General features: G+C 35.7%; 3 protein-coding genes and 1 long non-coding RNA gene across 12 annotated transcripts; 1 reads left to right on the forward strand and 3 right to left on the reverse strand.

The window, feature by feature from the left end:
- Positions 1–1,095: 1,095 nt before the first annotated feature.
- Positions 1,096–6,354, reverse strand: LOC122535302 (tubulin polyglutamylase TTLL13). 6 transcript variants are annotated; one of them, XM_043666731.1, is made up of 13 exons: positions 5,450–6,354; positions 5,283–5,364; positions 4,899–5,189; positions 4,669–4,825; positions 4,492–4,592; positions 3,809–3,937; positions 3,475–3,700; positions 2,492–2,673; positions 2,198–2,432; positions 1,953–2,120; positions 1,514–1,855; positions 1,362–1,434; positions 1,096–1,296 (listed from the first exon to the last, which is right to left on the reverse strand). In XM_043666731.1, the coding sequence occupies exons 1-12, from the start codon at positions 5,724–5,726 to the stop codon at positions 1,387–1,389; spliced, it is 2,238 nt and encodes a 745-aa protein (XP_043522666.1). In that variant the 5' UTR covers positions 5,727–6,354; the 3' UTR covers positions 1,096–1,296; positions 1,362–1,386. The 6 variants fall into 6 exon arrangements, with proteins under 6 accessions (XP_043522666.1, XP_043522662.1, XP_043522667.1 ...); XM_043666727.1 differs by lacking the exon at positions 1,362–1,434 and having other exon boundaries at positions 1,096–1,298; positions 1,524–1,855; XM_043666732.1 differs by having other exon boundaries at positions 1,096–1,434; positions 1,523–1,855.
- A 93-nt stretch (positions 6,355–6,447) lies between these two features.
- On the reverse strand, positions 6,448–10,913 carry LOC122535310 (D-amino-acid oxidase). Its single transcript, XM_043666749.1, has 7 exons — positions 10,607–10,913; positions 9,030–9,245; positions 7,871–8,099; positions 7,728–7,795; positions 6,852–6,969; positions 6,660–6,761; positions 6,448–6,596 (listed from the first exon to the last, which is right to left on the reverse strand). Exons 1-7 carry the CDS (start codon positions 10,789–10,791, stop codon positions 6,486–6,488), a joined length of 1,029 nt encoding a protein of 342 aa, XP_043522684.1. The 5' UTR covers positions 10,792–10,913; the 3' UTR covers positions 6,448–6,485.
- A 443-nt stretch (positions 10,914–11,356) lies between these two features.
- On the forward strand, positions 11,357–13,105 carry LOC122535314. Of its 2 annotated transcripts, XR_006308134.1 has the most exons (3): positions 11,357–11,477; positions 11,566–11,670; positions 11,811–13,105. It is a non-coding gene; the product is annotated as an uncharacterized LOC122535314 (long non-coding RNA). The 2 variants fall into 2 exon arrangements; XR_006308133.1 differs by having other exon boundaries at positions 11,357–11,670.
- Positions 12,443–16,610, reverse strand: LOC122535307 (ero1-like protein). 3 transcript variants are annotated; one of them, XM_043666744.1, is made up of 9 exons: positions 16,469–16,610; positions 15,719–15,985; positions 15,341–15,544; positions 15,093–15,250; positions 14,833–15,018; positions 14,709–14,755; positions 14,284–14,632; positions 13,913–14,206; positions 12,443–13,797 (listed from the first exon to the last, which is right to left on the reverse strand). In XM_043666744.1, exons 2-9 carry the CDS (start codon positions 15,842–15,844, stop codon positions 13,746–13,748), a joined length of 1,416 nt encoding a protein of 471 aa, XP_043522679.1. In that variant the 5' UTR covers positions 15,845–15,985; positions 16,469–16,610; the 3' UTR covers positions 12,443–13,745. The 3 variants fall into 3 exon arrangements, with proteins under 3 accessions (XP_043522679.1, XP_043522678.1, XP_043522680.1); XM_043666743.1 differs by having other exon boundaries at positions 16,445–16,592; XM_043666745.1 differs by lacking the exon at positions 16,469–16,610 and adding an exon at positions 16,067–16,241.
- Positions 16,611–16,723: the final 113 nt, after the last annotated feature.

Here is a 16,723-nt window from a genome sequence, read left to right on the forward strand (position 1 = left end):
TGTTATTATTTGGAAGGTATACATATATTACGTCAAAATTGTTCGCAGATTGTTTTTTATCATTTGAATAAATATATATTTGCGTACATATATATACACACATCGTAAATACATGTCGAACGTCGATAATTCGAATAAAGGAAAAAAGATTTTCGTCTTGTGGATATTTTCGAAAACAAAACGAAAATCCGACTTATAGAGATTTTGTTCAAACTTCTTTAATTTCCGACTTATGAACGGGTAATAAAAACCCTCGTTTTCTCTCCCCATTTATGAATAAATAAAATTATTAGAACATGTTGATTTATGAAATGAAAAATGGGAGATTATTCCTTTAATTTTCCAATTAATGTTTTCTTGTGGAAATGACAAGTATAAACAATTGACAATCACTGGCCATTGTAAATCGATTAACTTCAATACAAAAAAAGCCTGATCTCTGCACCTCTGATACTCGCACAATTGAAGAAAATTTTTGTCTTACGGAGATTCGAATTGCCGAGGTTCATCTGTATATACGGTACGCATGTGTATATGTATGTCGCACCAATAATGAAAATTATTATGTATACGTATTGGGGAAACTTTGTATATCACATTGATATGTTTACATATGTATATCATTATTATTAGGATATGCATATCTACATACAATCGAGAGATGTGCGGTGAGATATTTTTGATTTTTGAAGCGTGTATATATATATATATATATATATATATTCGCTCATTTTGCGTTTGTGTGTGCATCTGTGTGTATGTACATATTTATATGGCACTTTAAATAACAAATCCATACCATGTTGATTTTTAAATTATTCTTCTACATATCTTACAAAACGTCGTCTATTCACTGAAACACAGTTGAAGCTTAAAATGATTTTTCTTTTCTTGTAATAATTCAAAATGACAGTTTATTTTCATAGTTTAACGTATTAAAGCTTCTGAATCTTGTCAAGTTATTTATAAAAAAAATGGGCAGATACATAGTTTGGTATTGACTGGATTCTTGCAGACTGCTTAAAAAAAGCAACTATAAAATGCAAACGTTTCTAAGTTTATATTAACATCGCATTTATTTTTTTTTTTGTCGCGATATTTGTTAAAATTTTAGCTATTTAAACTCTCCACGGTTTTCAAGTGTGTGAAGACGTACAATATTCGACAAGATACGAGCCACGTGGGCCTTGGTGACTCGACAACTTCGATCGTTCGAATTTAAATCGTTCATCCAAAATTTGTCTGGTATTCTTGGTCGGATGTAAACCGGTACCTTGTTGCAAATTACCTTGAAATCTGTAAATCGAGAGAAGAGACGGACTTTGCACTTTGTACACGTGAAATCCAAACGTATACCTCACCTGTTATCGTATATGTAAGAATTTCTTATTTCTTTAGATTCGTAAATAGAAAATTATCGTCTGGCATTTTACCCTGTGGAAAACAAACAATATTTACAGAAATGCTCGCGATACAATAGCTACAATTAAATTCGGAACAGAGCATTATCTACTTCACTTGCTTTCAGGCAAAATTTCGATGACTGATTCGTCCACGATTCGACTCCAGTATGCTGATGAAGATGACACTTGTGCCTACAAATAGACGCACTTCCGCTCACGTCGTCCGCGTGCCCGAGCCTCTCGTACAGCCCATACTTCTTCTCGTCGATGGCTCTCAGCGTGCCGTTCTTTTTCATCGCCATGTATATTTGCTCCAGCATTCCGTAACTCTTAATCAAGAAGTCTCGTTGCGCCAGTGCCGTAACACGCTCCCTCTCCTCGGACTCGCAAATGATCTCTGGCTCGAAAGAGTGTGAAGTGTTGGTAGTTGAAGTCGTCTGCTTCTTCTTCGTCTGTACATACACGTTTGGAAAATTGTTTTTTTTCTTTTTTTTTTTGTAAAAATTCAGAGTTTTTAGTCAACGATTAATTATTTCTCGGGAAACCGACATTCGAACAGGGTGGACTTTTCTTCGATGCAATCGCGGACTTGGCCCTGTCCTGATCCTGCGTCGTCGTAGGCTTCAGCGTTACGTTCGAACCCTCTGAATGCAATTTCGTCTCACTCCATTTACCATTTTCAGGAATCTTCTTGCTCTCTTGTTCCTTCATTTTCATCTATCGATAAAATTCGCATGATTGGTGTTTTACGGTCGAGGATCGAGCCAAGTTGTTTACGTGAAGCAAAGTAACACCTCGTTCTCCTCCTTTTGGATCCTCGATGCTTCTTCCCGAGCTCTGGATGCTGCCGTGTCTTGGTACACAGAGATGCTAGCTTGTCTAAAGAATGGCTGGTACTTTTCATTGTCAGAGCACGGATAGACTCTCCGGAAATTGCCCACATGCTCATCCTCCCATTTAAATTGCTTCTGCAGGTAATCCTCCTCCAGCTTGTCAGGTTTCGCCGTTCCGTTCGTCGACTCATTCGTGCTACATCGAATCAACAATTTCGATCATTCCTTCATCCGAGAACTTCCTTGTTAATTTACCTGCCGTCCCTCGAATTTATCCCCTGAAGCAATCTGTCCCTGACTCGCTTTCTATCTTCTTCGATGATCTTCTTCTTGTCGCACTGTTGCAAGTTCAACATCTCGAACGTGTTCGTCAGCAGACCTTCCTTTATATCCTTATCGATTTGCGCGTCCGTGTGAAAACTCGGCGAGTGATTAACCTGAAATATATATATATATATATATATATATATATTCCTCAATATTAACTGAGAACATTACATTCTTAATATTATACATATAATATATATAAAATCTTAAAATTATATATATGATTAAAATTAAAATCTTAAAATTATACATATTAAAGTTAAACTCTTAAAATTATACATATAATTAAAATTGAAGTCTTAAAATTATATATATAATTAAAGTTAAAATCTTAAAATTATACATATAATTAAAGTTAAAATCTTAAAATTATATATATAATTAAAGTTAAAATCTTAAAATTATATATATAATTAAAGTTAGAATCCTAAAATTATACATATAATTAAAGTTAAAATTTTAAAATTATACATATAATTAAAGTTAAAATTTTAAAATTATATATATAATTAAAGTTAGAATCTTAAAATTATACATATAATTAGAATAAAAATTTTAAAATTATACATATAATTAAAGTTAAAATTTTTAAATTATACATATAATTAAAATTAAAATTTTAAAATTATATATATAATTAAAGTTAAAATTTTAAAATTATATATTATATATATAATATATATAAGATCTTAAAATTATTTATATTATATACATAAAATCTTAAAATTATTTATATTATATATATAAAATCTATAAAATACTAATTATATATAAGTCTATAAAAATAATAAGATCATTATATTCTAATATTAAATTAAACTCCCCAATGAAAATACAAAGAATATTATCATTATAGTTAAAAATACTAGGGATATTATTGTTATGGTTAAAGCCGAAAGCTCGATCATTACTTCCAAAAGATACGGTCTCAACTTCCAATCGAGCAACACGTCGAAGCCCAGTAGCTCGAAGCACGCGTATGTCTTGTCGTGCGTTGGAAAACACGTGTGATAACTGTGCTTGAGGACAGGATACGCCGCCAGAATAGTTTTTATAATAATCTCGTCGATCTTACGCCACAGTTCGTCCACGTCAACGTCTTTCATCTTGAACCACTTGTTCAAAGTCGATATCTTCCTGCACCCACAGAGATTTTCTTTTTTTTTTTTTTTTTTNTTTTTTTTCGTCGTACGACAGTGAAGTGATAGTCGAGCGACAGTGACGATCAAAAGAATACGCACCAACCTTTTGCTACCGATTTCATCGTCGATCACGTACATTCGGCTGTGCTTGTTCACGGCGTAATTCGTCAAGTGCATGAACACGTTGGACGTATTGTGACCGGTTGGTTCCTTGTATCTGCTCGTGGCGAATCTGAAACATGGCATGAGTAAGGCAACAAGTTACTCGTGCGCGCATCAATCGATCTTTATGGTCGTATGACTACGAAAAAATTTTTCTAATTTTTCAAACATTATAGAGGAAAAATGTGATAAGTGATAATTAATTCTCAGATATCGTTTACAATTGGCGACAAAGAGAGAGAGAGAGAGAGAGAGAGAGAAGAAGTTTATTCAGTTCAAATAAATTCAACAGATTCTGGCGAGAGAAAAAGAAAATTGGAAAGAGAGACATCGTTATTTAAAACGAAAACGAATTCCAACTGAGCGATACGACCGTAAAGGATTTAACCTCTTGCGCTGGAATTGACGCACGTCGAGAATTCTTTGTTCCAAAATTGCAGTGTTCTCTCAATTTCACGTGTATTTAAGCAAAAACAAATAATAAATTCACTACTTCTCAATAATCTCTTCGAAAAGAAAGCGACGAATTATCGGTATACGGTTCGGTCACTCGTTACGGTCCGCAATCCAGACGTTGCCAGCGCAAGAGATTAAACAAGGAGAGAATAGCGTGACCCTCGTTACCTCGCAAGGCCGTCGTTGTAAACGTAAATCCTAAGGGGGTCGCAGGAGGTGAGCAACGCGTAGATGCGAAGATCGAATTTGTAGCCGTCCACCAGGAAGGGCTACAGACACGAATGACCTTCACGAAAGGAAGAGTAGAAAACGAGAAGAGGTTCAAAGTTGAAAATGCTGGCATACCCTGGCCACGTAAACCTGGCAGATCATTCGCTCGGTGGGCTTCACATCCCTCAAGTTTCTCGTCAAGTAAATGCCACGCCCTTGGCAGCCGGTGTCAGGCTTGATGATGAAAGTTTTCGAACGCCTTAGCTTGGCGTAGGCAATCGCCTCTCCGTGGCTGGACATATTTGTGACATCGACGTGAATCGACCGAAACAACACGGTCACTTACAAATGGCAAGCGTTCTTACTCCGCGGGGAAACACCACGTCTTCGGGAAGAAATTGTAGTCCTTCGGGAAAAGCTTCAGCATGCGATTCAAGTTCCGCGCGAGCAGGTCCTTTCTACAGATCTCCGTCATCCCTGGGAAATGATTGACCTTCTGATACCTCTTCATATCTTTCGCTCGCTCCACGCTCACGCTCAGGTCTGTCCAGTAGAGGTTCCAGCTGCTATCCTCGGTGACCTCCTTCATCCCGAAACGTGCCGCCACACGTCTCACCACGTCGTACTTGCAGTTGCTCGTGCATATCGTCAGGTATCTGCAATCGAAAGGTGAACAAACGGGACAAAAGGAGCGAATACGAACGATCACACCCGGGTCTCCTCTCGGTGGAGGAGACGGCGAATTCTACCTCCGTTTCTTCTTTCTCTTCGTCTTCATCGACGTTCCATCTTTTCGCGATTCCACGTCGGTATCCACGAATGACATCGTATCTGTTAGATAGTAGATCGTAAAATATGTATGCATAAATACATTTCGGATGCACACGATGCGAAAGCTTAGAAATGGATCTGTAACCTTTGTCGTCCTTTTTGTTTGCGAAACGTTCGGGGCCAATCGGTTCCCGATCATCTTTACCCGCATCGATAAACGAAACGACGCTCAACGAGGTATCGGATACCACGAGCTTTTTACACCGGTTTCGGTACACTGTTTTACATGATCGCACCTCGGTACTGGAATCAGACTCGCCGGTGACCTCGCCGTTTATCGGGAAACTCTTCTTCGCGTCACTGGCTTCGATCTCGGGCACCACCATCAAAGGACGTTTGTTGCTGCGTTCGATGATGTTCATGACGTGTCATCGCATTATTCTGAACGATCGGTCGGTCGCGTGGCTTTCAATCGAGATCATATGCCAAGCCAGATCATATGTATATATATGTGTATGTGTGTGTGTGTGTATATATATATACTTTATATACGTATATATGTACTTTGATCCGTCAATTTTATCAAACCGAAGCAGTCACCTAAGCGAAGAGGGGAGAGGCTAGTAATATTCTCGGTGAAGAAAGGCTCGACTGTGATCAATTTAACGCTACACGGGAAACCGAAATTCGATGCAGATTTACAGAAATGCCCTCTCTAAAATAAATCGTGCCGTTTCGCGCATCGCCCCTCTCGCCTCCTTCAATTGTTTTTCCATTCGCCGAGGCAAGAAGGCAGACTCGTGTCCTAATCTCGATTCCCGAGCAGTTTGCAAAAACCTTGCAGGCAGTATGCGTACAACGACAACGCGGGTTGATCGATGGCCACTGCGGTGGCTGCTCCTGTAAAAACCAAGCTCGAGAATTGCTTCGTCGCTTTAATTGCTATAACAGCGCAACGTTACTGCACGGAGTTCGTGCAGTCGAGCAAAGGAATCACGAGAGCTTATTATCTACGTAGGTTGCGTAGGATTGGCCATGCCTGTGTCTGTGTTGGCAATAAAATTATCGCGAATACACGCAGTACTGTCCAACCGTAATAAACCTGACGTGATCACCGATTAGAAGAAAAAAAAAAAAAGACAGCAATCTTTTATTACTATTCGCTTATCTGAGATAAGTGTTTACAGGTTTGACTTCAAGTTCATCAAGCTCTCGACAATGTTCACAACGTTCATAGCTGAACCCCAGGATAACGTCACGCCGCTTCCCCCGTGTCCGTAATTGTGTATCACCTGCAAAATGATCGCGTGAATGTCGATCGATCGAAAGTATCGTTTCACGTTTGCTTTCTATACCGTGACTTCTCTGCCTTTGGGAGACTTGCAAGCTTCAGCCTCGATGCGAACTTGGTGCCGTCCAGGTCTAAGGCCGACCCACTCTTCCGTTACTTCGGCGTTCTTCGAAACAAAAAAGGAAACAATTAGAATTAACAACTAAGTCACGTTGATTCGGTGAAGTTTGAACAAAAGATCGAAGAAAAGCTGTACTTTGAGACCAGGTAAAATTCGGTGACATCCATTGTAAATAAATTCGGAGTCTTCCTTTCGTGGCGTGCGATCGAAATCATTCTCTTGGTGCGTGCCGCCCAACACCACGCTATCAGTGCTTTCGGAAAAAAGAATCAATATAAATAAGATAAAAATCGTGCTGTTATGCTATTAATTGAAGTATATATATATATACAGGGTGGATCACCACATATTGCCACCTATATTCCATATGCACCTTGATACTCTTTAGAAAAAAGTATTAACCTACTTATGTCAAAAAGTCATTAGTTTAGGAGATATATTAACTTTAACGTTGTTAGGAAATAAGGTGTATGCTGAGCCTCCGACTATAATGGCCAATATGAGAGATCATCACTCAGTGTAATAAAGTAATACCAGATGCATTACACAATGTGAGTGAATTATTAATCTATCGATTGAGAAAATGTCCTGATGCAAATGGTCGTCACATTGAACCTTTTCTGTAAATAAAATCATTACAACATTAACAAAGGGATCGTGATTTCCTAACAACATTAAAATTGAAATATCTCTTAAACTAACGACTTTTTAACATAAATAGGTTAACACTTTTTTGTAAAGAGTATCAAGGTGCATCGACTGATGCAATAAAAAATATATGATTCCATTTAAGAAAACGTTAGTGACCTTCGTATGTCTTCTACACGTTCACTTACAAGAAAACTAGTATCATCAAAATGTGCCCCTCTCGAAACCATTCAACTTCATCTGAAACATCTTTCGCCACGCGTAATAATAATGACGTAAATCTAGGTGGCAATATGTAGTGATCCTGTATATGTGTATATATATATATATATATATTTTTGTCGATCTTATAGTTCATTATACTTCGGTATTATATAGTTCCCGTCGTCGTCGTCTGCCAAATGCGCGTGCATTATCCACGGTGCCCGCACCTTGAATCATACAATAAAAAGTGAAGAGATTCGATACGAATATGCGATGATACGCACGTATCATTTTCAACCAACCCTGGCAACTTGACCTCTGATACACTTGACGGTATTATCACCCGCGAGTTCACGTGCACCGAGGCCAGTACAATTTATTATCAAATCGTATCCGTCGTCGTCGATCAACTCGTTCAGCGTGTGAATTTTTCTGTTTCGAAGATCCCCGCCTGCCTCAAGGAACTGTCTCGTTAGCCAAGGCAGCAAACGAACCGGCTCGACGGTATACGTTAGGAACATCCATCCGTGTCTGGAATCGGCATGAATTATCTTCTATAAAGGTGTTTCGTAACTGCGAGAGCTGATCGTTGACGCCTAAAAATAATGAAAAAAAGTCATGTAAATGAATGTCCTATCTGTCTTCGTTTATGAGATGTAATGAATTTTATACACAGAGCAAACTCTAGTAAGCTAGTTTTACCAGGGATGGTACATTCAATTTTCATAATAATCATAATTTGGATGAAGAAAACCCACGTGTTATTGTGCATTCAAGACATCAACACCAGTTTAGTTTAAACGTACGGGCAGGAATAATTGATAAATTTTTAATTGGACCTTTTTTTTTCTTGATGGGAAACTAACAGGCACAAAGTACGTTGATTTTTTGAGCAAGCGTTTACACGAAATATTAGAGGAAATTCCAGTCGATGTTAGACTTCATATGCGGTTTATGCATGATGGAGCTCCGCCGCGTTTTAGCCGAGTGGCTAGGCAATTTTTCAATCAACACTTTGCAAATAAATGGATTGATCGTGGAGGTCCAATTGCATGGCCTGCACGTTCTCCGGATTTGAATCCATTAGATTTTCATTTGCGGGGACATTTAAAAATCTATCGTATACGCAACATCGATCGAAAATGCTGAAATACTACGAAATAGAATAGAGCAAGGCTTTCGACAAATTCAAGAAACACCAGGAGTGATAGAGAGAGTAACCAGGTGAATGACAAGACGCGTGCAGGCTTATCTTCAAATGCAAGGTGGTCATTTCGAGCATCTTTTGCAAAAGTAATTAAAACAGAAAATTCATTATATCTTATAAACGAAGACAGATAGGACATTTATTTACATGACCTTTTTTCATTATTTTTAGGCGTACAATCAGCTCCCGAAGTAGATCCCACAAATTACGAAACACCCTGTATAATGAAATTGTGAATTACATTGACACCGTACTTGTAAGTAGTTTTACACTCTGCGTTGAGTTTCTCCAATTCGTTGAAACTTAATTTACGTGCCCCGTACACTGTCTTCGTCCAGGTTGAAATATCAGGAAAACCATCGGGATCGCTGGTGACGCGATATACCGGTACTAAGGAGAGTCCGATTTCAGGGGCCAAGCCTGCTTTCCAAAATTTTTCCAACCATCGATGCGTGATATCACCCCATCGCCTGTTACCCGCATTTACAATTAGACGCAAAGAGAATATACAGGGTGTCCGTAAAGCATCTTTACAATTTCAAAAATTCATTACAAAGGCAAATGAAAAGACAGATAAGTGGAAATTATTAGAAAATGAGAAGTATATATTTAAGTTTTTTTTCTGCCTCATTTAATATGCCTCTATATAAGTACCATTAGTTGCACGAAGCACATCAAGACAAGTACTTGATTTCTTGCCATGTTCGCTGTAGCATACTCTCATCAATGGTGACAATGGCATCAGTGATCCTCTGCTTTAGATTAGTGCTGTCTCCTATCTTTGTTCGTAATACGATATCTTTAACATAATCCCATGCAGGTGACCATAAAGTCTCTTTACAATTTCAAAAATTTATTACAAAGGCAATTGATGAAATATCTTCGTCAGATTTGTTTTATGTACTCAGTGGTTATCAAGGTTTTTATCACATTGCGTTTCAGGTATCCTGTTGATAAATAAGATACTGTTAAATAAACGCCTTACAAAATGGCTACTCCTCAAGAGAAGGCACAGTGTGTATCATGGTTTATTGAAACCAAATCGGATCTCCAGACTCGACAAAACTTCAGAACTAAATATGGAAGAGATCCACCGTCACGTCCATCAATTCGTGCATGGCACAAGAAATTTATGGAGACAGGGACAGTGTTCGATAAAGGGAGGAATGGACAAGAACATCTGAGGGAAACATCGATCGTGTAAGAAATCGAATACCGTCTTGATGTGCTTCGTGCAATTAATGGTGCCCACATAGAGGTGTATTAAATAAGGCAGAAAAAAACTTAAATATATACGTCTCATTTTATAATAATTTCCACTTATCTGTCTTTTCATTTGTCTTTGTAATAAATTTTTGAAATTGTAAAGAGACTTTATGGACACCCTGTACGTTGTGCTTGAAGCTCGTCGACAAAAGTTGCATTATTATCGAAATAGCACGAAATACTTAATCCTGTAACGAGAGTCAACTGACAGTGAGTCAATTGAAAAGACAATTTTTGTGACAACTTAAATTAATTTAAAAAAAATAAGTACAGGATGGACCAAAAAGTTTCTCGCGGAAGATATAAGAAAAAGGACTAATTTCGTTAATTTTAAATTATTTACGAATTTTCACAATGAAAAATGTTACGGATTTATTTTATCAGGAAGTGATTTTTCGCCCACTTTGTATAAAACTCGAAATGCGCGTTTCGAATTTTTCGAATTTTTCGAATTCTTTCTCTTCGACATTACTTCGATGGGTATAATGTGCTCGAGGCAGACAAGATACTTACGTATAGTCCTCTGTTTCAACTAGAATGCTACCTCGGAATGCTAGATACTCACAGTATTTTGTCAGAAGGTGTATTTCCGAGGAGATAAGGGGACCACAGGCCGGCACTTCCGTCGGCGGTGGTTGCTGGCGAAAATTCATCGGAAATTACGTGCACCTCGAATTGCGGAAAATTGGTTTTCACCGCCAACGCACTTGTCATGCCGATCACACCGGCGCCCACTACTGTCACACGCATTATTTCGGCAATATATAACCCGGTATGTAACTCTAACCTGTTGCTGTTTTCCGCGGGAAATCTTGAAACGCAATTAACGCGAGAACAGCTTCTCTCCGCAGCAGTGTTTATCGAAAATTGAAAGCACGACTTTATTATTAAAAAACGGATAACCCTCGTCGCATTAAAGTTATCGTAACTTGTAATCAGCAGTTTACTGCCGTCGACTTTTGAGTCGATTATCGAGCGTGGATAAAGAAAAACAAATCGATCGACTGGCTACCAGTGCATTCTTTCAGATTTCTTTTCGATCGACGATCGCAGTGAACTTACGATACCACATATTACTAGCATAATGCCTCTATATTGCCCGGCAATATTATGCCAGAATATGGGAATCGCGGAAGTCAGCGGTCGAATCAGATTCTGGGAAAACTGGGAGAAGTCGACAAAATTTTCCGAGTGTCCAAGTCCAAGGCGATGCTCGTTTCGCGGCGCACCAACAATAAACAGAGCATAATACTTTAAATCTCCCGTCTCAAAGGTCTTATACTCTGCTTACCGATAGTACGACACACGATTTCCATTTCTTTTTTTTTTTTTTCACACAGATGCGTCATATCGTTTTTTTCTTTTTTTCTTTTTTTCGTCGAGGTCGCAAGCTCAACCGAGAAACGTCGAGAAAGTGTTACGAAGGGCTAGCGAACGTAAAACGAAATTTTTTTCAAGCAGTCGTTTACACGCGCGATCTATCGACTGAGGCTTGCACACAGTATACATATTTACCTCCCACAGGATGGCTGACTGAGGTGCTCGATGACAGTTCACGATACCGGGGGTGTTTGTTTACATCGCGTACGAATATCCTAGACATAACAGAGCCTGGAAATGCGATAAGAGGTAAATGTCGGAATGGAAGCCTGTGTTCCTCAGTGTTCCTCGTTATATTTTACTCGCGTGATATTACGCATGGTACAATTATGAAGACGAAAATCAAGTCGAACAAAATCTCTTCCCCAAGTGACTGGTTTCTTTTTCAGTTTTTGTATTCTCCTATCAGTTCGATGAAACACGTGATAAAGACAGATAATAATTTCAACTTTATTTCATTCAAGAGTTGAATCGTAACAAATATCGAGCTACGACTTGAGAAATTGATCGCGATCCAAAGGTACACGATTGCGAACGTCGCCGGCCCAAGCGCAAATACGACGATTGTCAAGAGAGACACTCGATCGAACTATTAGAATACGTGTTATCGCGAAACACCTGACTCGTTCCTCGAGATCGTCGCCAGGGTGGCCCCAAGGATCTTTCTCGACTGCTTTCGCGATGCGTTCGATAGGTTTCGGATAACGGACACCTATCGAAGAGTCTCTGTTATCCGAGAGGATTATCGACACAGTGCATTGATATTACATCGTATTCTACGTACCAATATTCGCTCGAAGCTTAAAAATAACTGTGTAATTTGGCCACCGATTTGATCTTTGCGATTAGAATAAAAAAACAGCGTGCTCGCCGATAAATGGAAAATGATTCATTTAAAAGTAATTAATAAAACGAAATTATTTAAGATTAAATTAAAACGTCTTATTCGTTGAACGCAGTGATGATACGATTAAATGGAATGTCTGATGAAAGGAGGAGTACAAAGTAATTGACGATGTACAAAACGTTGATGTATTGTAATTCACATTATATTCAAAACTTGTCAACTTTTATAATCGTACGTATCAAATGTTCTATTAAAACGAAGCGTGTCTATTTTTCACAAATAAGCAGGTTACATGATAATTCTACTATTCCAAATTATAAATAAATCCGTGAAAATTATACGCATCACGCATCTACTTGTGCTCACATATAAAATATACATTTTTTTTCTGTATACACTCGCGTACAGAATTTTAAAATTGTTTTTATAATATACAATCTATTCGAATGAGTAATATCATGGTAAAAAGATGTCATGAAAAGTTTCTCGCACTCAATATGATTTCAATTTTATACCAAACCAATTCATTTATCAAAATTTCAATTTTTTTTTTTTTAATTTTACTCATCTTTGAAAATTTAATTTGAAAAATGAAACAGGAATCGTATATACAATTTAGCGACAATAAATTAGATTTATGCCTATATATAACAACATCAAACATTTTATAAATTAATATGAATTAGCATATAGAAATATACAACACTGGTGTTTCTTCTTTGTATATAAATTTATCGGAAAATAATGTCAAATCTTTTGTCGCCTCCATTATGGTAATAATATAAAAACATAGAATATAAAATTTTTCAAAAAATGTACACAACTATACAAAATTGATTTATGTTGGACGATTTTCATAATATCTTATTGAACCTTACAAGTTACAGTCTATTTACTTGTATAAACTTACTAATCAATATTATTTTTATGGATAGAATATATTGGTAGTTAGGTTGATAACAATTTTGATTAAAATAAAAATACATTTTAAAAGGCGAACTATAATATCTTAAATTTGATATATAATAATGCATATATAATAATAATAAGAAAATTTAAATGTTTCACGAGTTCAAAAAATGAAAGTTTTTTTAAAAACTGAATATGCTATTATATACTGCTTTAAAACTGGTACAAGAATCTTTTCTATAGACAAAATATTTATCACAGATAGAGTTATCATTAAAATCGCAATAAAATAATTAGATGAGATTTGACATCTTTGTTTGATTTAATCAATATTACATATCGCTAAATAATCTCTTGACAATATCAAATTAATTATTGTTAGAAGTAAGAAGTATAAAGGAGATTACGCAATAATTTTTATTGCGATTTTATGCCATATTTTAAATATAAATATAAAACTTCTAAATAATTTATACCTGATATAAACTTATTATAATCAAAGATTATATAAATCAATTTGTGTGATGTACTTTACTAAAGTAACTTAATCATATGATTAGATATCCTGCTATCTCATCATTTGTCTAAATTTCTCCAATTCAAAGATACTTTCTGATAATCTGTAAAATTAAAAAGTAATTATACTTTCTGATAATAAATTCCCTCATTATGTATTCTACCTTAATAATTATGTTTAAATTTAAAAAGCAATTAGTCTGCAAATAGTCTGCTTACCTTCCAAAAGCATTTATAAGTGCAACAATTTCACTTCTTTCTAAAAAGAATTTCTTCCTATTAAAGTTATGTAATGTTGATTCCCATTTATCGAATTTTCCTGAGAATAGAATTTTCAGTGCTGTACCCAAACCATGCGTTTGAAGTTTCCCCCAAAGTTTACATTTATCGCATCCTACGCAATCCATAATACGAGATATATTTCTAAAATGCTGTCTAAATTGTTCTTTCAATAACTGAGCTTCAGCTCCACCAGTAAACATAACGCTTTCATTAAAATGATCAGGAAACGACCTAAAATACATTCATCTTGAGTCTATACGCATCAGATTCGTCGTTGATGAAATTAATTAATTAAAAATGAAACTTACTTAACAATATTTAAAATATCATTTATCGCCAAACGAGTATCTTTATCTTGTACTTTATTACCAGTATAATATTCTTCTCTTTCTAAATATGGTGCAGCTTTTGCCAAAGCTCTTAATTCAAGCAGATAAGTAAAATATAAATTTTTTAACCAATTTGGGCCTTCACCTCCTGTTGCCTCTGGTGAAAATCTTATTTGAAACTCTTGTAAATTAGGACCCCATCGACCACCGGGTACTAACTCTAAATTATCTTTTGATGATAACAAATATTTTGAACATAAATGAATATTAATACTAGCATGAAGACCTGATATAACACGATAAAACACTCTTTTCTCCAAGCACATGCCTGCAAGTAATAATATATTACAATGAAATCAATATACTATCAAAATGTATTATTGTATCAGATTAAAGTTATTTACCATTTATTTTTGAAGATTGAATAAAATTATGTGGCGAATTTTCAGGTCTGAAATCAAATAGATATACAAAATACCAGAATTTTTTATATCCATTTCATTTTTTATCGTTAACAGAAATTTTTACCTAAAACAATTTTCCTTATAAATACTGCGCCATATCCTATGTGCACTAGGTCCTTTATAACCTGTGTATCTTTCAGGATTTAGCAAAAGATCCACATATTCACCAGGGCTAGACTCTTTCACGCAAAAATTATCCTGAGCATCGTCATATTGTTGCCATAACTCAAAATCTTTGTAGTTTTCTGAACTGAACATAATATATCAAAATGAATTTGGACAAATACATACACCAAGTTCACAAATGATTCTATTATTACTTACCTAATTGTTGTGTTGAGATAACCAAGTTCTCTATTATGATCTTTAGCACTATGTAAGCAATCATTGTATTGCATTGATGCTTTATATTTATCTATGGGACTTTCATTAAAATGAATGTTCCTTAACATGTCTCCTTTTAAACCATCTGGAATGTCTTCCTACAATTACAAAAATATCAACGTGTGCAAGTTTCAACAATTTGTATAAAATAAAATTTGCATATTGATCGAACATATTAAGTTACTTACTTCTTGACAAGGTTGCACATGGCAATATCTTATAGCACATTTGCTATCATCGGTCCAGAAGGGGCATTCTTGTTTTAAGTTTACTTTATAAAAACGAAAATAATCCCTGACTAAAAGACTCTGAACTCTTGGATAAATTTTCATATTATTGAAATAATCCACTGTATCCACACTGCAGCTGCAGTCGTCGATTGATCCCTTCAACTAGATTTTTTAAAATGCAACTTAATCACTTAAAGATAATCATATTAGATAAATACATATACGTAAATATATTTTTAAAAAATGACAGATTCGATAAATCGTAGGTTATGTTTATTTTTTTTTTTTTTTTTTAATGAAAAAATTTGAATAACGAGAAAACAATGAAAATAATACCTTACAAAAGCATTGGTCGTTCTTCTCACTGTTCGTTCCGAAATAATTAGAATGTACAATAGAAGGTAAAAACACCGTAAGCAGTATCAATATTCTGACCATATTTTCACTGGGTTCGCTCGTCATGATTAAATTCACTGGTATACCTTTCGATCACGTTCTCTTATAGACAAATTATTATCGCGCGTCACCGCGATACTAACTGGTGTTCCCTCTTTTTACAACATCGACAAGACTACGTGCTGCCAGAAACGTGCATAAATTGTCCTGTCAAAAGTAAACTTTATTGACGCTTTCATCGTATTGTTCACCGATTAGCTATTTTCCGCAAGATATACAGAAATTCACTTCTACTTATGCAAGTGTTATAGTTTTCGGTCAATCACATATTCGAATCAAGTTGAAACGCAATGATTTATCAAACAGCTGGAATATTCATTCCATTTGCAACAGACGATATGTAATCTCACGTACGTGACTACAATCACGCTGTCACAGATACGTATTTACTTACTCTCCTTCCAGCTAGTAATAGTAATATTGTTTAACCATTGTAATAATAGTAATATTGTTAAACCATTTATTGTATATGTATATTATATAACAATTGTAAAAATAAAATGAAAAATATAGAATTAAAGAAAGTTTGTAATAATACGTTCAAATGAAAATGTTTGTAGATTTGAAATTTGTCACTATGATTGCTTAATAATAATGAATATGTACCTGATTTAAAAATGCTCGACTTACATCCAAACCCGGAATAACGTTAATAGAACTTCATTTCTATGAATATATATTGTTACATGTACATGTACATATGTAAAACAATGTTTCCTCCCCTCTTCCCAGCCGACCACATCCAAATTTAATTCCACGTGTGCTTATAACATTTGTTATTGATTTCAAATATCAAACATAGTTCTATTATTACATCATTTTTTCATGTGACATTTGATATAATTATTATTGAGATGATGTTTGCCTTTTATCCGAAATTTTTTA

The sequence above is a fragment of the Frieseomelitta varia genome, unplaced genomic scaffold (assembly GCF_011392965.1).
Source record: "Frieseomelitta varia isolate USP_RPSP 00005682 unplaced genomic scaffold, Fvar_1.2 scaffold_697, whole genome shotgun sequence".
Lineage (NCBI taxonomy): Eukaryota > Metazoa > Arthropoda > Insecta > Hymenoptera > Apidae > Frieseomelitta > Frieseomelitta varia.